General features: G+C 46.4%; 1 protein-coding gene, 1 long non-coding RNA gene and 1 pseudogene across 2 annotated transcripts; 1 reads left to right on the plus strand and 2 right to left on the minus strand.

Annotated features, from left to right (window-relative positions):
* Positions 1 to 2,266: 2,266 nt before the first annotated feature.
* Positions 2,267 to 20,900, minus strand: Tuba8 (tubulin alpha 8). Its single transcript, XM_010630358.3, has 5 exons — positions 20,627 to 20,900; positions 9,971 to 10,193; positions 8,021 to 8,169; positions 5,350 to 6,030; positions 2,267 to 2,781 (listed from the first exon to the last, which is right to left on the minus strand). Exons 1-5 carry the CDS (start codon positions 20,627 to 20,629, stop codon positions 2,488 to 2,490), a joined length of 1,350 nt encoding a protein of 449 aa, XP_010628660.1. The 5' UTR covers positions 20,630 to 20,900; the 3' UTR covers positions 2,267 to 2,487.
* A 29-nt stretch (positions 20,901 to 20,929) lies between these two features.
* Positions 20,930 to 24,563, plus strand: LOC117285016. The gene is made up of 3 exons (XR_004516021.1): positions 20,930 to 21,006; positions 24,076 to 24,212; positions 24,333 to 24,563. It is a non-coding gene; the product is annotated as an uncharacterized LOC117285016 (long non-coding RNA).
* Positions 23,131 to 23,608, minus strand: LOC109118247 (annotated as a pseudogene).
* Positions 24,564 to 27,606: the final 3,043 nt, after the last annotated feature.

A 27,606-nucleotide genomic window follows, 5' to 3' on the forward strand; every position in this document is an offset into this window, starting at 1 on the left:
GCAGGTGTCTCACCTCTGTCCAGAGAGAAAACAGCCCTAGCTATGTTGGCAGCTGACAGCTGCTGACGCTCATTTTCTAACGCAGACCCCTGGACAGACAGACCGCTGGGGAAATTGCTGGAAGGTTGACCGCTTTGAAGAATGCTCCCAATAGACAATGGATCTGGACCCCACACACACACTTTCACTACGTAGCCCAGGCTGGTCTTGAACTCACAGTGATCCTCCTGCCTCAGCCTCCCGAGTGCTGGGATTACAAGCGTGCGCCACCATGCCTGGCTGGACGCCTCTTTTTTAAACACTGTGATTCCCACAGAGAAAGGCAAGAATATGGGCTCTCTGGAAACAGTCCTCCAGGAGAGACTGGCATCGCTTCTTGCCTAGTCTTCCTTTCCTGGAAATTAGATTCCAGCTTTACTCTTGGAGGCTCCAAAGAAAAAGGAGTGAAACATTTCAGGAAAGTTAGCACTTAGCACCTCCAGGTAGCTCAGCAGCAGCTTCCAAAGAGCAGCATTTTGACTGTTCCCAAAATCCTGTCTGAGCCACAGACTTCAGAGAAGAGAACCATCTCCTCAACTTCTCCTTTGTAAAACCTAAAGACTAGGCCAGGGATTTAGCTCAGTGGCTCCACCACCTGCCTCTCAAGAACAAGGACCCGAGTTTGATCCCCGGTACCAAAACAAACAAACAAATAAAAGATAAAGATTTCTTTCTCTCCACTCCTTGTTTTACAAGGCAGCATTTGGAACCTGGAAGGGATGGTAAGGGTAGACAAAGGGACAGACCTTGGAAGCTCTGCTCCCTGATGCCTTCTTAACCTGCTCAGCAGCTCTGTGAGTCTGTTTCTCCCTGGGCCAAGTGAGCAGGATGTCTGAGACTGTCAGGTTAGATAAGGTATGTATTGCTTATAAAGATAAGACACCCACCACAGCATAGCCACTATGCTAATGCCCTATTTAAAACTTTCTGATTACCTGTGTTTCACTTAGAAAAAAATCTAAACTTAGCATGCTCTCTAAAGTAGGTGTGTGCTAGCACCTGCTGGGTCTCCGGTCCCATCTTTCCACCTCTTCCCCTCCCAGCTTCCCCCAAGACACTGTGACCTCCTTTTTGTTTAGAACTCCAAACTTGTTCCTGGACATTTGTTTTCACACTTGACTGTCCCAGCCTCTGACTCCTGCTGTCATCTGGATCCCCGTGAGGTCTTCTATGACCACCCAACCCACAGAGATGCTCCCCAGACATTTTCTCCCATTGGCGGTCTTACTTCAGGTCACCTAGCCCCATCTGACAGGACCTCGCTCACTGAACAATGAAGTCATGAAGGTAGGAAATGCATCCATCCTGTCGCTAGAGCTCTAGCTCCTAGGACAGTGCCTGGGACTGGATGTGAATTTGCCCCTCCTGTCTGTTGATTACCATTTGAGGGTTTGGTTTCCCATGTAAGGAACCAAACCCACAGTATATGAGATGTATGAGTGCAGTATATAAGAGATTTTTGAGAGACAGATCACAATCACATAACTCTGTGTGTGTGTGTGCATGCGTGTGTGTGTGGGGGTGGGTGGTTCTGGGAACAAACCCAGGCCTGTCACACATGCTAAGCACATGTTCTACCAATGAGCTACATCCCCAGCATAACTTTTATGATGGTATTGCATTGTAATTTTCCTGTTTCATTAACAGTTATTGTTGTTCATCTCTTCTGTACTTAATTTAAAAGTTAAACCTTATCATAGGTATGTATGTACAGAGGAAAACAGTTTTACACTTTGGTACTCTCCATGGTTTCAAGCCTCTGTAGTGGGTGTCTTGGATGTGTGTCCAGTGGAGAAGAGGAGAGGCCTGTACTCAAGTATTTGAGGAGTGAAAGAAAGTGTGGTGAGTGCAGGCCACGCCTGGGCCTTGCCATAGATCCACCGTTGTGACTTCTGTTCCCTCCCTCACTGGAATCCTCTCGACACCCAGGTTGTGCCTGGGTCATTCCCCAGCCTGAAGGCCATGAGAATTAAAATTCCTGATTAGGCCTTCTCACGTGTAACTTGATGTCTCCCTCACCCGGAGACAGTGACCTTCATTTTCTTTAGTGACAAAGTGACAAAGAGGATCTGATAGAGTTCAGCATCCATTTTTGGCCACTCATGTCACCTGTGGGTACTGCAGTCAGGTACCTTCTCCTACATGAGACAGAAATCAGGCTGAGGTTGGGAAAATGGCCTGCACTACTCTCTCCTCTCTCTCCCTCTCTCTCTCTCTCTCTCTCTCTCTCTCTCTCTCTCTCTCTCTCATCTCTCTCTCTCTCTCTCTCTCTCTCTCGATACTGGGGATTGAACCCTTTGCTCTGAGGTGCATCCTCAACCTTTTTTATTTATTTATTTATTTTGAGGCAGAGTCTCACAAAATCTAATCTTGTTACCCTTGCCTAGTTCAACGTGCTTTATGTGAGCAGCATAAATATAGACACACCATCAAGGGGAATGTGTATATTTAAAATTCCGACCCCTCATTTTCTTCTTCGAATGAATCAGTCCCCACTTCTTCATAATCCTTCTCCAGGGCAGCCAGGTCCTCTCTGGCCTCAGAAAATTCTCCTTCTTCCATTCCCTCTCCGACATACCAGTGCACAAAGGCCCGCTTGGCATACATGAGATCAAACTTATGGTCGAGGCGGGCCCAGGCCTCTGCAATCGCAGTGGTGTTGCTCAGCATGCAGACCGCCCTCTGGACTTTGGCCAGATCCCCTCCTGGCACCACGGTGGGTGGCTGGTAATTGATGCCCACCTGGGAACAAGGAAAAAAGAACAGCAACAGAAGCATATGCAAGTCAGCCACAGGATAATCAAGACAGCATGTCTTGTTTTTTGGTATTTGTTTGTTTGTTTTTCTGTTTAGACAGGGTCTTGCTATGTAGTTCAGGCTGACGTTGGACTCAATATGTAGCCCAGGCTGGTCTCAAACTTGCTAAAATCCTCCTGACTCAGCTCCTGAGTGCTGGCATTATAGGCATGCGCCACCACACCAGGCCAGCATGTCTTGGTGACAAAGGTGTGGCAGCAAGTCACGGCCATCGATGTGGGAGTGGGACAGCAAAGTAGGGTATGAAAAGAAGGAATCAGGAGACTGGAAAAGTGTACACGGAGGGCAGGGCAGTGCTGGAGAAAAAAGAAAGTGACTAGGATTGGGTACAGACAAATTCAAAGACAAAGGCTGGGGACTCTAAATGCTGGAGAGGAAAAGGAGAACAGAGCTGGTAACAGGGAGTTATGTTAGTAGAAAGTACCAAGAACACCTATGAAAGTGGAATTAGCACATGAGAGGCTTCCAGTATGTGTTTATCTCTAAGATGGGAATACCGTCTCATTTAGAGATAAATCAAGGTCTAGCACTGAAGTTATTACAAAATTTTTTCTTTCCCAGATTGTTCCTCTTAGTTACACTGCAAATAAACTCAGGGAAATTTCTCTCCCATGGGTGAAAAGCTGTTTAAAAGGTCACAGATCCATAAAAAGATCCAAAAGATCCTTGGGGATGGTGTTAGGGTTTACCAGGTCTTGTGTCTCTCTCTGGAAAACAGGGCTTCTCGGAAGAAAAGCAAGAGCCCAAGTCAAGGACAGTTAAAGGTCTTGCCTTAACAAGCCAGCTTTCCAATCCCGGTAGCAGGTCAGTGGGCCTTTGTCCTAGAAATCACTCTCCTCCCCACATAGATATCCCGAACAAAAGCCAACCCCAGGAACTGTAGGAAACTGAAAGCAGTTTGAGGCCACAAACTCACCACTGATGGGACTCTGAGAACTATGGCGCTGTCCTAAACTACCACTGCATCCCTAGCTGCTTAAACTCAACGTCTCAACACTTGTTTCCTGCTGAGGGAGTGGGCGTGGCTGCAGGCTGCGCAGCACAGGCCTTGGACAGGCGTCGCTCCTCTCAGAAGCAAGGGGTTTCTCGGTGGTGGAGATGAGACTGACATGGGCAGAGGGCCAGAAGCCAGAAGGGAAAACGCAATGAGTAGAAAGTCCACCACACTGCATATTTTGCTAGACATGGCCTGACCGGCATCAGGCTTGTGTGTAGAGCCAGTGCTTCTCTTTTCTGAATGCTTCTGCCCCTTAATCTGAGTCAACTGAAGACCAACTTCCCTGGGGAGAAAAGGCAGAATAAGGTGTGTAACCTGCATTCCCCTGGTGTGTGCTTTTCTGAAATGCAAGTAGAGAGTATAATACCACATTATTCTGGGCAGCTTACAATAAAGGAGAGTGAGAGAGAGTCCCCTTCTTGTCAACCATTCCTTTTTTCTCATTTATGTTCCTACTAGCATTTTGCTTTGTTTTGGTTTTTTGAGGCAGGGTTACACTGTGTAGCTCAGGCTAGCCTTGAACTACATAGTCCAGGATGGCCTCCAACTCATGGCAATCCTCCTGCCTCAGCCTCCCAAGTGCTGGGATTACAGGCAGGAGCCACCATGCCTGGCTCCTACTAGTTTTTTAAAATTTCTCTTTCGGAAGGGGAAAAGAAACTTCATGTTTTGGGAAGTCCCTGACTGTTTTTATAAGAATTACCAGAACTGTCATGCAAAAATCGGCGTGGTCTAGGAGAGAAAGTTGCTGTATGTAGTAGCTAGGGATTGAGCAGGGAGAAGGAAGTGACATTCCTTTCTCCTCAGAACGGTTGTATCCCAGTTAATGGGAATGGAAAATGTCAGGGCTTCGTGACCCAAGTGATTTACAATTATAATTGCGACAAAAATTATCTTATTGTTAACCCCAAGCTGATTTAAACATAGTTAATTTTTCAAAATAAATTAGGAGAATACATCTTTTGTTAACTTTAAAATTAAAATGCACCTAGAAGTATAAAATATCCACTGAAACTAACTTTAGGCAAATTGAATTGACTCATATAAAGAACCACCCTGTAAGCATTGTGATTCAGGTCCCTCAGTAAAACAATGTTTTAAAAAATTCAGAGATGGTTTACCAATTTGAAATAGTACCAGACTCATTCATTTTCTAAAATGGCCTAAACAGACAAAACTTCAATGGGATTTGTGTCTTGACCACAGCTGAATGAAGTTAATGACACCCGTGGTTTCTATCCCTCACCCCAATTTCATTCTCTCTCTTTCTCTCTAGTATGGGTGATTGACCCTAGGCCCATCTCACTGAGCTACATCTCCAGCCCTTCTTTATTCTTGTATTTCTGAGACAGGGTTTCACCAAGCTGCCAAGTTGCCCAGGCTGGCTGAACTCATGATCCGTCTTCTTCAGCCTCCCAGAGTACTGGAACTGCAGGCCTGCACCCACACCCAGATTCCCTCTGCATGTGCAACTGTCTATCCTCGTTGGCTCTCACCTTGAAGCCTGTAGGACACCAGTCAACAAATTGGATCGTCCTCTTGGTCTTGATGGCAGCAATAGCGACATTCACATCTTTGGGCACCACGTCCCCCCGGTACAGCATACAGCAGGCCATGTATTTGCCGTGTCTTGGGTCACACTTCACCATCTGGCTATTGGGCTCAAAGCAGGAACTGGTGATCTCAGCCACCGACAGCTGCTCGTGGTAGGCCTTCTCAGCAGAGATGATAGGCGCATAGGTGACCAGTGGAAAGTGGATGCGGGGGTAGGGCACCAGGTTGGTCTGGAACTCGGTGAGGTCCACGTTGAGGGCCCCGTCAAAGCGGAGTGAGGCGGTGATGGAGGACACGATCTGGCTGATGAGGCGGTTGAGGTTGGTGTAGGTGGGGCGCTCAATGTCCAGGTTCCGGCGGCAGATGTCATAGATGGCCTCGTTGTCCACCATGAAGGCACAGTCCGAGTGCTCCAGGGTGGTGTGCGTGGTCAGGATGGAGTTGTAGGGCTCAACCACTGCGGTGGAGACCTGGGGTGCTGGGTAGATGGCAAACTCCAGCTTGGACTTCTTGCCATAGTCAAGGGAGAGACGCTCCATCAGCAGAGATGTGAAGCCTGAGCCAGTGCCACCGCCGAAACTGTGGAAGATCAGGAAGCCCTGCAAGCCCGAGCAAGCGTCTGTCTGGGAAGAGCAGGAAGTGGGAAGAAATCCTAAGACAAGTCTCTGAGAAGCCCCCAATGGGACATAACCAGGCAACCCACTCAGTCTGCCCTACCCCATCCCTCAACAGTTTTATGTGAGTGAACTCAAACATCCCAGGAGGAAAGGAGAACAAGAAAGGAAGAGTTTTAATCTTGGGAACCTAAAATATGGGATGGTCAACTACAGAAGGCCAAGGTATGGGAAGCTTTGGGCCCAGGAGCTTAGTAAAACCAGGAGCTTCCAAGCCACAGTGGTCTGTCACTTTGCCCTTTGGGAGTCCCACCCTTGCCCAGTATCCCTGTCCTTGTCATGATTTTGTGAGAACTGCTCACCTACCCATCTTCCTCACCTTGAAGGGCGGCTCTGGGTACCAATTTTAGAAATGTAAACAGAGTCAGGGAACCTGAGAGTTGGGTTTTGTTTTTTTTTTTAATTCAACAATGACAGGGCTGGGGATTTAGCTCAGTGGTTCCGGAGCCTGACTCACAAGCACAAGGACCCAAGTTCGATCCCCAGTACCAAAAAGAAAGAACCTAATTCAACAATGACAAATTATAGCAGTGCATATTGATAGGGTACAGTGGGATACAGTGATTTTTTTGTGTACATTGTGGAATGGCCAAATCAAGCAAACCAACCCATTCTGAGTTTCCCAGTTATAAAAACTTGAGCAAATTATTGCGCCTCTCTGAACTTTTTTTCCTGCCTGGTTAAGCGAGGAAAATAAAACTTCCTCACCTTAAAAGATTATTGTAGTTATTAAATGATGCTGAATAATGTTCTGAGAAAAGAGCTTATGTGTAATAACTGTTGGCTCCTATCAGTAGCAAGAGATGCATAGAATTACAACATTTTTCATTGGGTATGATGATCTATCATCATCTAATCCCACGGTTCTGAACTATTGGGGCAACACAGATGGCTTGGAGACTAATGACCTCTATGACCCCACTCTAAATAGACAAAGGGAACATATGAAAAATTGTGGTGTCCTGAGCTCCCAGGTAAAGAACTTTTGATCGAGCCCACTTCTTTATACAGGTAAAGACAAAGTGACTTCATCTACAGCTCTGAGTTTTTAGTCAAACCAACCTGATTCAAATCCTAACCTTGCTACTCTATAGCTGTGTGACCCAATTTAAGTTACTGAACCGCAGTATTTCTTTATTTAGTCCAGGATTAAATGAAAGAATGTACACATTTGACATTTGTAGTGGCATTTGTGAGGGCTCAAATGTATCAGCAATATCTTTTCCTCTCCTTGTCTAAGTTAAGAGATTTGTTATGCATGCTTCTAAGAAGCAAAGACCACAGCCTTCCTTATACCTGGGATCTCCCTTGAGACTGCATAGAATATCAATAAGTATTAGTACTTAGGCTTCCATCTTTGGAAAGTCCATGGTGCCAGGCAAAGGAAGGGGCACTTTCCTTGAATGCTTCTTATAAAACAGAGTCTGAGGGGCTGGGGATTTAGCTCAGTGGTACTGCCACTTGCCTTACAAGCACAAGGTCCAGAGTTCAATCCCTGGTACCCCCCCCCCAAAAAAGAGTCTGAGGGTTAGAGATTGGTTTAATCTTTAGCCCCCCCCCAAAAAAACAAAACAACCAGAAATTCCCAAACCTTAGGATCTCTTCTCTATAGCCACAGGTCATGTGATTCTTAGGCTGGTGAGAAAGGCACAAGCTCAAGCCTGCTTGCTAGCCTGGCTTGCCATTAACTGCCACTTCTTATAAGCACAAGGTCCTGAGTTCAATCCCTGGTACCCCCCCAAAAAAAGAGTCTGAGGGTTAGAGATTGGTTTAATCTTTAGCTCCCCCCCAAAAAAACAAAACAACCAGAAATTCCCAAACCTTAGGATCTCTTCTCTATAGCCACAGGTCATGTGATTCTTAGGCTGGTGAGAAAGGCACAAGCTCAAGCCTGCTTGCTAGCCTGGCTTGCCATTCCCCTGCCCTTATTGACACTTACCAGCTTCCGTATGCGGTCCAGCACCAGATCAATGCTCTCCTTGCCCACTGTGTAGTGACCCCGGGCATAGTTGTTAGCAGCATCCTCCTTTCCTGTGATCAGTTGCTCTGGGTGGAAGAGCTGGCGGTAGGTTCCTGCTCGAACCTCATCTAACAAGAGAGGAGGCCATTAGATAGTAACACCTGGTTTCTGGGGAGGTACCTTGCTCCCCACTAGACTACCACATGATAAACTTCTGTTTGGCCATGCCTATCCAATGCCATCCAAGTGACACAGACAACCCTAGAATAAATCTGCAAAAAGTTAAGAGAATTCTTGAGTAACATAGGCACTAACCAAGCCAGAGCCTACAGGCACTGAAAAGCCAGATGCTCTGCGGCTTAAAATGTTAAGAGACTAAAAAAAAATTAAAAAAAAAAAAAAGTCAAACTAGGTTTTGGGATTTAGCCTCACAAGCACAAGGGCCCAAGTTTGATTCCTGTCAAAATTTTAAAAGCCTTAGGTTAGCCAGACATGCTTGCACAAATCTGTAATCCCAGCACTCTGTGGGAGACTGAGGTGGAGGATTCCCAGTTGGAGCCCAGCCTAGGCAACTCAGCAAGACCCTATCTCAAAATAAAAAGGGCCAGGGATGTGGCTCAGTGCAAATCTCTCATTTAATTACCTCTCCTCCTTCCACCTTGACCACTCAAGGCTCCTCTATTTTCTTTCATATGTAAGGTTACCTTGATACCAATAATTTAACCCAATTTCATTTGCATTCAAGTGATCTAAGGACATGGAAAAAGATAAAGGGTGATCTACCCAGATCCCAGGTCTTCCTAGGAATTGTCTCATCCCTCACCTTCATCTGAAGGCAGCAGTTAGTGTCAGGCATTAGATACACACAAATACACGCATGCACAAGTGTATGTGTGTGTGGTGCTGGGGACAGAACCCAAGGCCTTGCACATGCTCTATTACTGAACTCAACCCCCAACCGCTAGACCTATTTTAGAATTACTTTAAGCAAAGCTGTGCTCCAGTGATAGAGGAGCACAAGACTTAGAAAGGCTTTTGGTGGGGTGGGGGGATCTGCTCACTTCCGGGAGTCTGCACAGACCCCCTGAGTAGACCAAGAAGCATTAAACCCCAACTGGTCACCTCTTTCATGATTCTTTACTCTCCTCCAGGGAAGCCATCCATGTGTGCAGTGGCTTGGGACAGTTACTTGCATTTTTTGCATTTGTATAAAGCAACCGAGAGGTGGAGTACCAGTCATCAGTTGTCCCTGCAAACTGGTGTCCAAGCATCATGGGCCTTTGCTCACAACCCTCCATGGAACGTGGAACTTGTCCATCCCTTGCTCAATGAGCCTTGAAGCTGACTTAGAGGTCAGAGCCAGGGTGAGTGGAAGGAGGATGGGAAAGGAAGGGGCTGAACATCAGGAAACCTGCCCTGAGACAAGTCAGAATTCCTCTATGTTTTCCTTGCTCCAAGTGAGGTTCCTTGTGGAGCTAACTACAGCACCACTGGCTGCAAACTCGCCTGCTATTACACCATTTCCTGGGTAAGCTGCTTTGAGGTTACACCAGATCCACGAGGACAGACTCCATTATTATAGAATCAGAAACATATACTTTGTGAAATATACTGTATCAGGGCTTCTTGTAATTTCTGTTATATGGGTTTTTAAATCCTTCATATTTAAAACAATCTTGGCAGTTTCAGTCTATCTTACACAGGCCTATTTGCTGCTTAGATTAGCAGAGATCCTTGATTACAGGATTTCCCCACAACTGTGTTTGCTTTCCAGGGTTAATCCTTTGTACCAAGAAAATAAGTGCAGCTGACCAGAAGGAACTGACACCAACGTTACACAAGGTCACCTCCTTTAGCTTCTGTGGGCCAAAGCATCTGCAGTCTCCTGTTGTTCTCTGAGGAGTGAATATCGGCCCATACTCTACTCACCTACGACCGAAGGTTCCAGGTCCACCATAACAGCTCGGGGCACATGCTTCCCATTGCCTGTCTCGCTGAAGAATGTGGTAAAGGAGTCATCATCGTTGACCTTGCTGGCCTGAGCACCAAAGGTGCCGTCCGCCTGGATGCCGTGCTCCAGGCAGAAAAGCTCCCAGCAGGCATTGCCAATCTGAACTCCAGCTTGACCCACGTGCACTGAAATGCATTCCCGCTGTGGGAAGAGGGCAGAGTCAAGGTCAGAGGCCTTGGCCCCAACATGAAGAAGGCCCACATGGAAGGAAGGACACGACTATTCCTGCATTCACCCTACAAGATACCCACCCCTCCAGCCCTGCCAACTCCGCCAGGGGCAGATGAGGTTTCAGGGGTTCAGGCACCCTGCAAATGGTCCAAGACTGGGCTCCAAATTACACAGTCGTTCTGTGGTTGGCTCTAAAGGTTGCTTTTCAGGGTTAACCACTGGACCAGGAAAAGAAAAGAAAGGGCAGCTGCAGAGACTAACACGGGGTTCCTTCTGCACTGTTAGACCCTTATACTAAAGAAGAACAAAGGAAGAGTCAAAGATGACATCATAAACTATCCCTAAATCCACTACAGGGACACACAGGGATGAAATTCTCATTCATGCCCACTCCTTGACTTTCTGAGACATCACACACACACACACACACACACACACGTGGTCTCAGAACATCCCAGAGCACATGAACATTCGTAGGAGAAATATGCTTTGAAGGCAGCTACCACAGGTGTCATTAGTGTTATGATTACAAATAAAATTAACCTTTAGAGTGTCCTTATCTCTGTGTTACTCTGATGTGAAGTGATGTTACCTGACTGGTCCAAGCATGAATACTGTGTGTGTGTGTGTGTGTGTGTGTGTGTGTGTGTGTGTGTGTGTGAATAGACACCTACCATGAAGTTTTGCTGGGAAGATGGACTCACCCTGCACCTCAGCTGTAGGGAAGCAGCAGCCCACATAAGGTGCCTGTGCCTCCAGAGCCCAGCAGGGAAGCATGTGCCAGGTCTGTGGGTTTCTATTCTTACCCATGACCTGACTTGGCATTTTGCAGCTCTGGGTAACCTGAGCCAGGAGCACAGACTCCAGACAGCAGGGCTGGGCATGAATATACAGAGCCCAAGTCCAAATTCAGGTTCCTGGGACACAGGGGGCGGGGCAGGCGCCCTGAGCAACATCCCCAAGAATCAGCCATGTCAGGACCGATTGCAAACCAGTTCACTTTTCCAGCTGAGCCCTTTCTCTCCACCTGCTAAGCTCCCTGGAGTCAGGGAAAGGCTTCACACTCAAGGCGGCCCACACCCCAGGGTTCCGACCTACTTTCTCCGTTCACTTCCTGTGCTGTGTAAACTTGACGAGTTACTCAACCTCCCCTCACCTGAGAACAATCAATTGGCCGTGACTGTTGTCACTGTTGTCCTTACCATCACCATTGTCATTATGATGCCACCTTGTAGCTCTTTTCTCCACCCGCTACAAGCACGTGTAGGAAGCCAGAGATCTCAGGGTCCCATCCCTTGCTCTTCCTGTGTTACTGCGGAGCCCTGTTTTCTACTTCCATCTGAGGATTCAATTCGGAACTAAGAAAAGCATGTTCTACATCCAGCAACCACCCACAAACAGCATGTCATCCGCTGAGACCACATCTCCCAGCCAGCAAGCAGCTGCGGCTTCCCAGGGAGATATCTAAAACTGGGGGGACCTCGGTGGAAGAAGCTGGATCCCATATGTCCTCCTCCTAAGTGACAATGTCTTCTGTGGCCCTCACTCTGCGTTTTCTGAGCCTCAGGTCCCCTCATCGTCCTCTCACCCCATCTAGGATGCTGCTGGTCCCCAGCTGACCTCCCTCCTGGGACACTCTGGGTCTTTCCAGGGAAGATTCAGGGCTGCTTCAGAAAGATCAAAGATCATAAGCAGAAAAGTAAAGGATCTCAGGGATTGAAACCACAACACATGATAGCAATGTTTTTTAGCCTTTTTTATTCTGCCTTCAATCTCATATGAAAAAACACTCATCTTCACAATCAAGTCTTCAAAATCCAACCCCCACATATACATTTAAGAAAGAACTGTCTTTCCTGTTAAACTAATTCACAAGCGTATTTGGAGATACAAAATTTAATACTCAGAAGTGACCGATAGTTTTGTAGATGTTCCCAAAAGCCAAAAGTAACCATACTAATCAAGAGAAAAGGATGGTCTCTCAGTAACTGTCCCACTCCATCCTCTTCGGAGAAAGAGAGGTTTCAAGGTCTGGTACAAGGAGCGTACAAGATAAATCTACAACATTGCTTAGTGCCCTATAATGTAAAAGCTGACCAGAAGAGGCTTCCACTACCAAAAGTGAGCATTAAAAAGAAACAATGACTGTAATCCCAACACTCTGGGAGGCAGAGGCAGGAGGATCACACATTCATGCCCAGCCTGGGCAGCTTAACAAGACCCTGTCTCAAAAATTTAATAAGGCTAAAGATATAGCTCTGTGCAAAGGCCCTGAGTTGAATCCCCAGTAATGCAAAAGAAGAGGGGAAGGGAGGAGGAGGAGGAGCAGCAGCTCGGGATGTAGCCCAGTTATGCATCCCTTCCCTAGTGATGGCCTGGGTCCCATGCCCAGCACCAGGAGAAGGATGAAGGGGAGAGGAGAGGAGGGAGTGGAGAAAGAACAGAAGGAAGAGGAGGAGAAACTTAACACCACAAAGAGTGACATAATCAGACTAAAGCCCTCTTGATGTGTGGTGCAGTGTGACACACAGAGTGCCACCCATGAAGCCTGAATCTACTGGACACTTCAGATTTTGCCTCCGTTTCACAGAAAGCACAGAGGGGTCCACATTATGCGGCATGAAAAAACACAACAGACCAAGCAGGACAGTCTACAGGGCAACTGGTACAATTTTTTTAACTCATGAAGAAGAAAAGTAATGGGAAGGACTGTCCCACATGAAAAGAAACAAGATACATAATGAATTTGGGTTTTGAACAAATCGAAAAATTTGAGGGCCACATAGAGAAATTGATTAATTTTGTTAAGCATGATAAAATATGAAAATGCCCTTGGTTTTTAGAGTTGCATCTATTTAGGAATTTAAAATATGACACTTTTACTTTATTTATTTTTTTATTTTATTTTATTTTTTTTAATTTTTTTTTTGCAGTGATAGGGATGGAATCCAGGGCTTTGCACATGCAGGCAAGGGTTCGACCATTAAGCTACATCTCCTAACATGTTTTAAAATAACAAGCACAGCAGGTGCCTAAATATGGCAAAAATTTCTGATTACAGCTAGGTGTGGGGCATTATATCTGCTTGCCTAAAGACGTGAAAGTTGTAATAGAAAAAGCAAAACAGCCAAGCACTGTGATACACACTTGTAATCCCAGCACTTGGGAGGCTAAGGCAGGAGGATTACCAGAAGTTCAAGGTCAGCTGGGGAGGGGGGAGAAAGAAGGAAGGAAGGAAGGAAGGAAGGAAGGAAGGAAGGAAGGAAGGAAGGAAGGAAGGAAGGAAGGAAGGAAGGAAAAGAAAAGAAAGAAAGAAAGGCAAAATAAAGAGATAAAAAGTCGGGACTCCATTTACTGTAACTACCATGTCCTGAAGGCTTAAGCACCTCTGTCCGATTTCATGTTGCCATCTTTTCAAATAACATTTACTAAGGGGCTTAATTTGTGAATGATTTCAAAGTTACATGAGAAATCCCGAATCACACAAAGCTTGACGGAGCCCTGAGGTCCCCACATCCTCAGCCCCCCACTGGGCTTTTGCACCTGCTCCTGGGAGGGTGCCGTAGCTCACATCTGGAATGTTCCCCAGAGGCCCACATGCTAAAGGTGTGGTCCTTTTAAAGGTGGCACTGTTGGAAGGGACCTCTAGGGTCTGGTGGGCGGAGAGGGCTGTGGGACCCCAGTCTCTCTTCTCTCTCCTGCTCTCTGGCCGTGAGGCAAATGGTTGTGCACCAGTGCGTGCTCCGCCATGATGAGCTTCCTCACCTCACTGTGGTGAATCCCAGGCCCAAGCAACAGGGTCAGCTGAATAGGGGCTGGAATCGCCAAAACTGGGAGGCAAAATAAATTTTTTCACTTCATTAGTAGGATTATCTCAGGTATTTGTTCCAATAAGAAAAAGCTGACGAGCACACAGGGAACTAGGAGCAGCCCAAAGCTCTTCCATGGAGCCCCTCTGGTTCAGGCATGGGCAGCCTTCTCCAGCTGCTGTCTGATCTTCCTGCATGCAAGGTCTGCACGATCATCACAGAGCAGACCCAGTGGCACTGGGAGGCCAATCCTCAGGCTCAAGAAAGTTCACTCATCTATCATAATTGGGATGCATTAGCTCAGAATATTTAGGATATCAGTGCTGGACTGGTCTCACAGATCAATTAATATGCAACCTTCTTCATTGTTTTACAAATGAAAATACCTGAGGCTCAAAGAAGTAAAGGGACAAATTCAAGAGTTTACAGCTCTGCAGCAAAAGACCACGGACCACGACTCAGGGCTTCAGTCCCAGCCTGAGTTCTTTCCTTATACCCTGTGACCTCCTGCCTCGCTCGCACTCTGAAGCTTCAGGGCCCTGGGGTTTGCCCACATCTACATCAAGCCTGAGTGGACATCAAGACCAAGCTCATAATCAGTTCCAGTGCAGAGAGAAACAGAACCGATCAGGGTAACCTCTTTCAAAATGGGTCATCCTTCTCTGGTAGAACCAGGCGTCTTATTTCTCAGAACCAGTTGGGGGGTGGGGAGTAAACTGACCCAGCAGAGGATATTGAAGTTATGTTTGCGCCAAACTCATATTTCAAGTTCCCCTCTCTAGCCAACCAGAGTGCTTGCTTTCTCTCCCAAGCTATTTCTCTCTCATGCACATACACAGTTCTATTTTAAAACTGGGCTTACAGAGATGCCCTCGAGACTCCTGTTCTCTTGGGTCCCTACGAAGTGAGGAGCCCCCTGTGTACTGCTGGAGTCTCTGTGCAACAATCCAAGGAGTAAAGACCGGGAAATGGAAAGACTTAAGGAATCCTTCTCCAGAAAAGTATGGCAGCCCCCTCAACTCACCTAGTTCTGAGACACCTGCAAAAGTCATCTGTTCTTCATTCCTACAACAGATGTTTTCTGTGGTACTACATGAAAGAAGGCATCTAAAGGGAGAGGGCTAACCCCTGTTTATCCCTCAGGGATCAAGTTAAATTTCACTCTCTACAGGCAGGAAGTCTGGACAACTGCAGGCCAGCATAGGGCCCCTGCTCCGTGCTCCTAGAAGCCCCTTCCTTACTATCATTGTGCTCCTCACACCATATTGCAGTTGGAATCTCCTGCGGAGAGAGCAGCTGAATCCTCAGGATCCAGCCCGCAGCTGGGGCTCAGTAAGCATGAGAACAGTCAGAATGAAGCCCTCATCCAGGCTCACAGCCCTTTCCACAAGGAGAGCAGCCAGTGCCTAAGAGATTCACAGACCAATTGTAAGTGAGCTCAAAAGTGGAAAAGGCAATTGCTGGCCTGGCTTTTTTCAAAGAAGAATATTCATAGGGCCCCCGAAGAATTCAGACATGCCAGGATAACCTGGGGGGCATTGTAGGTGGGATGAGGAGCTGTGAGAACCAGAGGCAGGACACTTTAGGGCAGGTGCCACAACTGCCATTTGTCTGAAGGTTGGGCCCACGGAGGGCAGAGCAGATGGAACATCTGTGCACCCTGTGGCCAACCCCCACAGAGAAGAGAGCAGATGTGTTGCAGAATATCCAAAAGAGAAAGCTGTGGAACTTTGCAGGGCTTTTAGAATTCCACAGGAAGAACTCCCTATGTCAACCCTACGTAAAATATTTCTTTCCATTTTAATGTCCTTTCCCTTTGCTTTATTCTCAGAGGGCTAAAGTAAACTAATCACTATCCTCAGTAGAAGGCTTTGAGGCTTTAAAAATCATTTCAAAGTTTCATGAGACAGCAAAACTGAAAGATTATTTAGGAAAGGAACAGACACAGGCCAACAGTGTGTGCCATGTGAAAACCTGAGACCAGTCCAGGTCCCTGACCACCTGTGTGTTCAAATGCCACCTGGTTGCTCTCAGGAAGCCCATTATTATACCAAATTATTTCTAGTTGTCAGGCTGGAATAATAGATCACATATATTTTAGGACTTGGGTCAGGGATGGCAAGTAAAAAAGTAGACCCACAATGTTCTGGAGAGAAAATTAAAGTAAGAACAAATGTGATTCATGAAAGACTAAATTATCACTGCTCAGAACCCTTCAAATTACAGTGTATTTGGAATAACTCAGAGCAAAGAATAGAGAGCAAGGCAGAAGCAATGAGAACAAAGAGTCGACCTAAATTAACGTCTGTGCTTGAAAGTGGCTGGGAAAAGGGGCACTGCAACTAGGATAGCATAGGGCTGACTTGCATTTGCTTTAGGAATCACAGAGGTGTTTTGTAAATAAACCTGGCCCTGTGGTGTCAAAAAGCTCTTGAGCTTTAGCTGAATCTGGGGACAAGAGCAGGAGCTTTGAAATGACCCATGCTTTGCTCACTGCATTTTCCCGTTGCCTTCCACAGCTCATTATCTGGGAGAAATGCTAAAAGGGAGACTCTGACTTGGGAAATGCCAACTACAAAGGATACAGAGACTGTTATGGGTCCCTTGGTGGCCCACAGGAGAAGGAGCGAGTTGATCCTCTTCCTCCAACTGAGAATGCCACATCCTTCCACCTACCGCCTTTCACTGGCCTTCTACGCACCAGCTATTTCCTCCTCAAAAATTATTTTTAACTTTTCACCTTTTCTCAAGGTCGATCAAGAGCACCCTGGGAAGGGACCTGGCAGGAATACTCACACCCCACCCTCCAGCACTGCACAGGCTTGACCTAAGCTTGGAAACTTCCTATCAAACATCACCAGTTGCTTCTCGATTACCCAGAAGCTTTGCCCAGAGTCAGTGCCCTGTTAATCAAAGCTCCTGTACACAGAAGAAGGATCCATGGACCCCTGGGAAAATCTGCTCTTGTTGATGAGAAAGAAGCATGGCCTGCAGCCCTCTGGGTACCCCACACAGGACCCTTACATCAGATTAGCAAGGCACAGTCACACCTGCCCACAAGGGGCAGATGGTAAAGGACCACAGAGGACAGGACAGTGCCTACCCCACCCCCCAACACCGCTGCCCTCTAACCACCCATTTTTGCTGGTAGACAGAATTTGTGTTGCTATTTGATGCCAATCTCCATCAGAGATTTTGTGCTCCCTAGCACAAAAGGAATGGTGTTAAGGAGCTGTGTTGTAGATGCTCCCCCATCCTATATAGACCATAGAAACTCCCTCTGCACCCAATATCATTGACCTGGCCTGGATTCTCCACACTACTTCCCAAAAAAGGTGCTATACTTCCCAGGAGAGTTGCTTCCTAGAAGGACACAGGGAAGCAGACGGGATGCTAGGTTAGAGAATTAGCCTGCTGATCAGATCTTTATGAACAGAGGGTTTGGAATAAGTGGTTTTAAGTTAAGAGCTGTCTCATAAGCTGTGTAACTTCAGGCTCCAGTCTGGAAATGCTGAAGAATATTGGTGATATGTTGTAGCGGGTGACTGGGGAGGGGGAAAGCAACCCACTCATGAAAATCCCCAGCTGCCCAGTAACCAGAGGAATGCATTTACAATGTGCATGGGGGTTAGAGACATATTTCATACTGAAAGTTTACAGAAATGCCAAATCTGATTCCCCTTACCTGCAAGGAGGCCTCCCCATCCCCTACAGGGAAAGGGGAGCATGAGGCACAGACAGCTGCCTGAAGTGCAACCCCCTGGAGGAAGTCTTGTCTTTCCAGGAGGGAAGGTGGGATTCTTGGGGTCAAGGTTTACCTATGCACCTTTCTAGCCTCTTAGGAACCAGTCATGGGCTGGAGATAGCTCAGTGGTAGAGCACTTTCCTAGCATTTATGAGCCACTGGGTTCTATCAGTAGCACCAGAGGAGGAAAAAATGAATTAAAAGATGTTCTATGAATGGGAAATGTTTATCCATTTAAATAGTGCTGGGCACATAAGAAAATGTCCTCAATAGAATCTACTGTACAAAATCCAGTGTTCCAAATAAAGATATTTCATTTCCACCATTGGGTTTTCAAAATTCTTAAGTACATTTCAAAATTCTTAAACATGTTTAGAATAAGACGGTCGGCAATTTAGCTCAATGGCACCCAGCTTGCCTAGCACACACAAGATCCTCAGTTTGATCCCTAGTACACACACACACACACACACACACACACACACACACAAAGTTTAGAATAAGGTATTACTGTTTAAGTTTTTGGTTTACCAGGTATTTTCAGAAATTTGCCTACTGAACACACATTAAAGTTTGTTAAAGTGCTGATTTTACATATCTCCTCCTACCTCTGTTAGCTTCCTTTAGGATCCACTCTAAGAACCACTGTGACATTTGAATTAAAATTAAAACATACAAAGGCAGGCCGGGGATTTAGCTCAGTGGTTCCATATCTCTGCCTGCCTCGCAAGCTAAAGGACCCAAGTTCAACACCCAGTACCAAAAAAAAAAAAAAAAAAACAAAATAAAGTTTGTTAAAGTGCTGATTTTACATATCTCCTCCTACCTCTGTTAGCTTCCTTTAGGATCCACTCTAAGAACCACTGTGACATTTGAATTAAAATTAAAACATACAAAGGCAGGCCGGGGATTTAGCTCAGTGGTTCCATATCTCTGCCTGCCTCGCAAGCTAAAGGACCCAAGTTCAACACCCAGTACCAAAAAAAAAAAAAAAAAGCAAAGGGAAGTATTTGAAAATTATAATTTATGACTGTAATTATAAATTATTAACCCACAGCTAAATTAGATAGATAGACAGATAGATTTATTTGAGGGGAGCCATCCTGGAGATTAAATCCACGGAGCACTGAGTTACATTCCCAATATTTTTGTTTTGAAACAGGATCTTCCTAAGTTGCCCAGGCTCATCTTGAACTTTGTTCTTTTTTCATTACTGTATGTTTGCAGTATATAATGATTACATTTATCACGGGAAGTTGGTACTTGTACTTAACACATCTTAATTCTTTTTATGTCTCTTTCCACTCCTCTCTCTCTCCCTTCCCTCCTTGTCTTGGTGCTCTCAAATTTTCAATCCTCTTGCCTCTTCCTCTTAAGTAATTGGGATTACAGATGTGTGGCACCATGCCTGACAGATAGTATAAATATTAAATTTTAGAGTAGGTAGTTTAGGATTTGCTTCAAAATAAGGGAAGGAGGAATTAATGAATCAAGATTGGTTGTAAGATGGCAATTCTTGAAACTGGATGATGTGTATAATAATTATACCACTTGCTCTTGTATATGTTTGAAGTTCTTTCTCTATAAATAAAAAATAATACAGTCTAAGCGGGGTCTTGCCCTGTGAAATACAATCCCTCATCTCTGGACATCTTCCTTTGCGCCACACCGGGGCGCCAGGCAGAAATGGGTCTGTCCCACCCCCACCTTCCAACCCTCTCCACTCCTCCTCACACTCCCAAACCATCAAGTTTCCAGGTGTGTCGGGGAGGCCCACAGAGAGCGAGGGTGTTGAACCTAGGGAACGCCTGAGCAGCAGCGCTAGGGAGGGAGCCAGAAAGCCCTGGGCACTTTCACAAACGCCCAGGGGGCGGGAGGAGGGCAGGTTCTCGCCGGGCCTGCTCGGTCACCGGTCAAGTTCACCGACTCTTGGAGCTGGAGCTCCGCGAGAATCTGACCTTGGTCCACAGATACTCTCACCCCGCCCCCACTCTCCACCCCTACACGTTCCTCCCTCCTCCCTACTGCCCAAACACCAGAGTCTGGGAGAGCTTCCTGGGTTTCGGGCGGGCGTTGGGGAAGGCGGCTGGAGGTGAATTTTAGCCAGCCTGGGCGCCGCGGGAGGAGGTGTTCTGGGGTGGAGCAACCGGGCTTCGAGGGGCTCTTCCAGCATAGGCAGACACAGAGTGGGGTGCACAACAAGAAAGCTGGGGGCCCCTGGACTTTCAGGAGGGAGACATCCGAGTGTCAAAGGCCTTCCGGCTTTCACCACTCACCAAGTGGGGAATTGGATGGGTGCCGGCGCCTGGGAAGCTGATTGCACCCACAGCGCCCCAGCTGGAGTTGTGGATGCAGAAAATCCTAGCCGACAGCCCGGACGCGAACAGAGAATGACCCTAACACGGAGGGGAGGGAGGGCTGTGAGGCCCTAAATCCCTTGTTCCATTGACTGGGTTTGGGGACTTGACTGCACCCATCCCCAGCAGCCCCGGCCCAGACCACCTGTCCGGATTCCCTGTTCTCCCTCTACCTTCCCACTCTGGTCCCCAGGCTGCCCATCTGGGGGTTCCTCAGAAGCTCACTCCTCCACCGGGCTCCCACACCTTTCCTCCCTTCATCGGTGGGTTCGTATCTCCCTTAGCTCCCTTTTAGGGTCGACGCGCTCTTGGACCCCACTTTCCCCACACGATTAAGGGTAGTGGTTGGCACCGGGCGTCTCCCGCCCCAGGGTGCGCCCTCCTGAACCTGGACTGACACCCTGGACTGACTTCGCGCTCTGCGAACCTCAAGCGATGGGTCGGGCCCCAGTCCCCACCGTGCCCGGCTCCCGGCCGCCCGGTAAGGCTCACCATCGCGGCCGCCGTTCTCCGCTCGCCTGGCTCGTGAGCCTGCCCACCCCGACTGCTGCGAATACCGCCGCCTGCGCTGTTGTGACTCGCTGAGCCGGAGGGGACCGGGGACAGAAGTGCTGGGCCAGCAGCTGCCCGGCAGCATCACAGTGCCCGGGGAGGGACCTGGACGAGTCACAATGCCACTTCCCCGCCCACTGGCGCCTGGAGCTCCGGGGACAGCTGCAGTCCGCCGGGCTGCGTGGACCCGACCGGCTCCTCTGGTCCCTCACACGCTGGGCATTGCGCAGTTGGGTTCCAGGGCGCCACGCGGAGGAGGCAGTCCGATTACCAAAGCGCGAAGTGTACTTTGTCCACGTGGGGAGAGAGCACTCTGTGAGGTTTGTAAGTCCAGCCGCTCAGGAAAGCAGTGTAAAAATTCTACGGGTCAAAAATTCTGGGAGGCATTTCCCCCAAACTCTCGTTCTCTCCTGGGTCCGTTGCTGGAGTTCAGTATGCACTGGGGCGGGTCGTTACGCTCAGTCCGCGAAGCCGGCTTCCGCCCCCAAAGACGCCACCTGATTACTGGAGTCTCAAATAGGAGGACAGACACAAAGCCAACCCAGCAAGTGCTCGATAGCACGTCTGTTCCTGTTTTGACTACTCTGCCAGTGTCCCTCCTCCTCCACTACCAGCTCTCTCCCTTTGCTCCATTCATACTTGATTCCTTCCTACTTTTAAGTCTCAAACGTGCCCCTGTCACCTTTCCTTTGCACCAACTGGTATCAGGGTTGCAGCCACCTTTTTGCCCAGTAGTTGGACCACCTCTTTCACAGATGATGGTGAGAGGCAAGAACATTCCTTTACTGCCCTCCGGTTGGGGAGGGTAGGAAGTAGTCCTGCCTCTGTAGGACCTGTTGGCCACATTATCAGACCTGCTCCCACTTCCCCCAAACTCCCCACCATGGAAAAGGGTGCCACCCAGCTTCTGACCTTTCCATTTTTCTGGGGCAGCTATCAACCATCAGCTGCTTAAACCAGATGTGGTGACTCAATAAAGGGTAGTGATTGGTATTAACCCTATATTTATTTCTCTTCCAAACTCCAACACTCTGTAACTTCTTCCACAGCATTTATCACTTTCTACTTTGGAATATAGGTGTGTGTGTGTGTGTGTGTGTGTGTGTGTGTACCCCTACGTGACCACATCCCTCCTGACCAGAAATGCCTGGTTATCAGAGGTAGTCAGTGAACATTACTGAGGAAGCTGATTTTCAAGTTCTCTTTGTAACCCCCCAAATATATTATGAGCAGGTTCTTAATGTCTTGGGAGAAGGTTGATGATACCAGAAAGGATGAGAACATTAAATTGCATTTCAGTATGATGAAGAGCATGAACCATCAATCTTTCTCCTTCTTTGACTTGAAGGAGCCATGGTGACACCTGAAAGGCATTTCAGTGCTTTTGGTTCCAGGCAATAAAGAAAAGGTTGGCTGTTATATACCAAATCATGTCCTTTCCCACCCCAAACTTACATGTTGAAGCCCCAAGATGACCACATCTGAGGACCTTAAGGGACCCTTAAGATTTAAGTGAGAAAGATACCAAGGTTAAATGAAGGCATAGGTTAGGTCCCTGACCCAATAAGATTGGTGACCTTGTAGATACTGGGAGTGTACACCCACTGAGCAAATGCCATTTGCACACTTAGGAAAGAGGTTTTGATCAGCCCTCCCTGATCCTTCACCGGACTTCTATCCTCCAGAACATGAGAAAATATATTTCTGTTGTTTGAGCCGCACTGTCTGTGGCATTTGGCTATGGCAACTATAGCAGACTAAGATAGTGGCCTCAGAAACAACTGTGCAGTTCTTTTTGTTTATGGCCTCTCTCTTAAAATTACTTGACTTGGGACACCCCAGATCTACTATTGATATTTCCTCCACCCACCACCCTATGCTTTTCCTCCCTCCCTGAGCAGAAGTTTGGAAAGACAAAAGGATATATATTTTTTAGCCCCTATGATGTGGTCCACAAGATTCCAGACATTGGTCAAACATTCTTCTGAATGTGTCTATGAAGGAGTTTTTGGATGAAATTATCATTTGAATCAGTAGACAACGGTAATAGATCATTGTCCTTAATGTAGATGGGTCTCATCCAATCAAGCGAAGAACAGAACAGAATACAAAGATTAAGCAATAGGGGACTTCTGCCTGCCTGGCTGTTTAAGCCAGAACTCTGGTCTCCTTCTGCCTTTGCCTTAGAGTTTATACTATCAGCTCACCTGAGTCTCCATTCTTCCAGCTGCAGATTTTTGGGCTTCTCATCTTCCACAATTACATGTGCCAGTTTCTCATAAAAAATCTCTGTATGGCTAGTAGTGTAGCTCAGAGTTAGAGCACATCCATCACATGTGTGAGGCTCTGGGTTCAATCTCCAGTACTGTAATAGTAAATAAAAATCTCTAGATCTACCTGTATTCTCCCCCCAAAAAAGACATTTTTTTAACTGAACCAAAATTTGTATTCATTCATTTCTTGCATTTGAAGTATTCTTCAATGACATGATTAGCCTGAGATTCTTTGCCATAGTTCTTAACCACCACACAACTGCAACCAACCACTTTATGGGGTTTGCCTCTCTGTCAATGGCCTACCCTGGTTTCTTCTTGTCATCAATCTTAGGTTAACCTGGTGTTCAGCACAAAGGGCCTCCACTAACTTTACATACATAGGCCCATCACAGTTGGACACAAGTGCACAAAGATGGCTTTGGCAGCTTCATAAATTCTACATGCTAGGCCATCATGGGTGAGGGCAGTCTTTGGCACCTCTTGTAAAACAGTACTGACAACCATTACACCTCCAGCAGCAATGCCCTCTTCTGTCATGTGGGTTACCAATGAAGCCAGATCTTGAACACACCTGAGTCTCGCCCTCCATATGAGTCAGGGGCCGCAGGAAAAGAGAAGACTGGGTTTTATATTAACTTTTGCTCCAAAAGAGGTAAGAGGGCTTATTTTCAGTGGATGTCTTATTCATATACAACAGTTTACATTTATTTGTGTACAAAAATCTACATTTATTCAAAACAGTCATTGGGCTGGGGATTTAGCTCAGTGGTTCTGCCGCCTGCATCGAAGGTGCAAGGACCCGAGTTCAATCCCCAGTACCAAAAAAAAAAAAAAAAACAAAAAAAAGATGGTCCATATAAAAGTGACCAAAAAATGCAGGCACCACAATTCAGAAAAAGTTTATTAATTTCACATGAGTACGTTAAGTATGTCTGTTACAACCCACAGTGTATTGAATCATGAAGATTCATAAAAGTTCAACTGTACCTATCTTAGCAGCAGAATTTCTAGGCTGAAGTACTTCCCATACATAATTAGCTTTGGCTATCCCCAGCCTTTCCTGTGTTCAAATCAAAATGTTAATATTCCAATCTTGCGTCTCACACGCTGCAGAGCATTTTGGCCTCAGTATGGAAAAGTGGATTCCTGAAGTCTACACGGTTCAGCAGCTGTGGTCAAGAGGCCACCAGAGACAAGGTCTCTCTCAGGACAACTACGGCACTACACCATCTAGCTGGCGCTTCTCCTAGGTAATTCTTGTTCCCAAATCAACCTTGGGGACCTGGGTTGTTTTGTTTTAGGTCAGGGGAGGCCCTGATTCTTCCACTGCTTGAGCGCCTCCATCCAGGGTCATGTCACTCTACTGCTAGCTTATACTCCAGGTTCAACTCACCTGCCCTGGAGGGGGCAGAGCTTTATGCCACCCATCAGTCATTCAGAACTCAGCAGAAGAGAACAAGAGACTGTGAGCACTTGGAGCTGGGAGTCCAGGACAGACAGCAAAGTACAGAGCCCACAAAGATGGAGGGACTAAGAAAAAAAACTCACCTCTTTCACAAACTGTTCAAGCAGATTAGAGGCCAATGTCTACGCCCTTACCTCTCCGCATCTAAGGTTCCATTATAGATCAGGTGACCACCTTCACCAGCTGCCAGCTGTGAAAGTGGCACCAAGAGGTCTACGTGGGATAAAGTGGCACCACAGGAAAGATAAGGGAGTCAGGTCATCATCTACTTCTCTCTGAGTCCTTGGTATATTGTGTATAATTCATTTTTTCCCTTTCTTAATATTTCCTTCCTATCAGACACTGAAACAATTGGTCAAATTGTCTCATTTTTTTCCCCCAGGTATTTCACTTGTTGCTATGAGCATTATTAAATCATCCAATCTTTCTCAACCACATCCTGGCAGTAGGCTACATGAGCAGGAGAACTGTTTTCATAACTAATGTTATAAGTCCACTTTTGGATACTTTTTATCCCAAGAAAATACCCCCACCTTCTCCCAAAATAATATTGTCATCTGAACTGGTTTACCCCTCACCAAATGATTTATAGTATTTTATATGCAATCTCTTTAGAGCTAAATTCTTCACATTAGCAAGAAGTTGGGAAGAAATGAAACAGGCAACATATTTAACAGGGAGAATACCTCATAGTTACGCACATGAATCAGTGGATTAAACTGTGGCCCCCAAAAGATTTGTCCACCAAAAACCTCAGAATGTGACAGTGTTTGGAGTAAGGGTATTTGTGGTCATGATTAAGGACTGTCAAGATGAGATACCCTAGGTGAGGGTGGATCCTGACTTCAGTGGCACATGTCTTTGTAAGACAGAGAAGGAGACATGGAGACACAGAAAGCCAAGTGAAGAGAAGCAGGTATTTCAGTCACACTGCTCCAAGCCAAAGACACTTGGAGCCAGAAGCTGGAATAGGCAAGGAGGGATTCTCCCCCAGAATATGCAGTCCACCTTAATGTAGGACTTCTGCCCTCTCCACCTGTGAGAGAAGGAATTTCTGTTGTTTGAAGGCATCTGTTTGTTACAGCAGTCCCATGGAATAAATACATAATTAAGGATGGGGCTATGGGTCCAAGCTGAATAGGGGATGATAGTGAAAAACAAGCAGAACTCAAAATAGCTGATGTGCACCTATTGTGAACACATGTGGAGGCATCCTGAAGATAATATCTATTTTATGTCTATGCTGGTTTTCTTCTTTTCAGTAAGGTTGTTTGAATGCACACAAAGCATTTCATATCTTAAATTAGTCACCCTTTGTGGCAATGAGGTAGACAAGGACTCAACCTATTTTTCCGGTCAATTTAATGTTTTGGTTTTTTTGACTCTAGCAATATTGCCTCCCAAAGTCAGTTTTTAAATTCGAGTACTCTCCAAAATCTTCCTCACCTGTACATGGATTCCTGTAGTGGGACTCTTGCTTTTTTTTTTTTTTTTTTTAAGAGATCTTACTATGTTACCCAGCTTGGCCTCCAACTCCCATGCTCAAGTAATCCTCCTGCTTCAGCCTCCCCTGCAGCCAGGACTACAAAGTTTGTATCATTAGCAACATGTATCTAGAGATGAAGCCTCACAAATTCTATCTCCTAACTCACTCATTAGCCCCGCTCCTGTTCCTACAAGCCTAAACTAAAAGGCAAGGCAGAGAGCGTACTATGTTTTGGGCCTAGAACTTGATTAATTTAAACAGCACAAATAAATGTGCCATAACACAAAAATTAATATCTATTTATCTTTTCTATTTCTTTGGGAGGGGTTGGGTCTTTTTTTTTTTTTTTAAACAGGGTATCATTATGTAGTTCAGGCTGGCCTTGAACTCATGACAATCTTCCTGCTTCAGCCTCCCAAGTGCTGGGATTAAAGGTGTGTGCTACCACACCCAGCCTGCTTTTTGAGACTTTAAACTCACTCTGTAGCTATATAGTCCAGGCTGGCTTTAATCTTGAGCAATTTTCCTGCCTCAGCTTCTCAAGTGCTGGGATTACAGGCCTGCACAATCATGCCTAGTTTAACCTTTTTATTTCATTCGTGTGTGTGTGTGTGTGTGTGTGTGTGTGTGTGTGTGTGTGTGTATTCACATGTGGTGCTAAAGTCTGACCCCAGAGCCTCACACATGCTATGCACATGCTCTACTACTAAGCCACACTCCAGCCTCCACTTTTCATACTTTTTAAAAGACCATATAGGGCCGGGATTTACCTCAGTGTTTCCACTGTCCACCTCACAAGCACAAGGTCCAGAGTTCGATCCCCAGTACCAAAAAAAAAGATCACATGAATTTGTTCCTTGTTCAGAAAGTTAAATATTAGCCAAGTGTGGTGACACATACCTATAATTCCAGCACTCAGAGGGCTGCAGCAAGAGGATTTCAAGTTCAAGGCCAACCTGGAATACATAGCAACTTCAATATCAGCCTGAACCACATACTTAGTAAAATCTTGCCCCCCACAAAATCGAAGTTTGTCATTAAATGAATTTATTTTTTAAAATCCTTAAGGTTCTTTTAGTAATCAGAGCCACCTGCAAAGCATAATTCCTCAGCTGAGCACTAGGAATTAGAGCAGGCTTCCTTCCTCCACTCTGTGTATCAGAACACTTCTGATTCCCCTTTCCCATTTTGCACTTAATTAACAATAACCAGAACCAGAACCTGCTCATAACAGGCCATGTACCTTTAAGAGTTTCACGTGTATTAGCACCACAATTCCATCAACAAATTTATGATGTTAAGTACTGTTATTGTCCTCATTTTACAAGTAAAGAAACTGAGACACAGAAAAGGTGTTTTGCTCAAAATCAAAGTAGGGGATAAGGCCGAGTGTGGTGGTGCACTCCTATAATCCCAGCACTCAGGAGGCTGAGGCAGGAGGATTGCTGCCAAGTTTGAGGGCAGCCTAGGCTACATAATGAGTCCAAGGCCAGCTTGAACTATACAGCGAGACCCTGTCTCAAAAAAAAAAGAGCGGGGCTGGGATGTAGCTCAGTGGCACCAAGCCTGCCTCACAAGTGCAAGGTCCTGAGTTTCATCTCAAGTACCAAAAAATAAATAAGTAAGGGATGGGCCGGGGATTTAGCTCAGTGGTTCCACTGCCTGCCTTGCAAGCTCAAGGACCCAAGTTCAA

Source organism: Fukomys damarensis, unplaced genomic scaffold, assembly GCF_012274545.1.
Source record: "Fukomys damarensis isolate Sample0158 unplaced genomic scaffold, DMR_v1.0_HiC HiC_scaffold_5, whole genome shotgun sequence".
Lineage (NCBI taxonomy): Eukaryota > Metazoa > Chordata > Mammalia > Rodentia > Bathyergidae > Fukomys > Fukomys damarensis.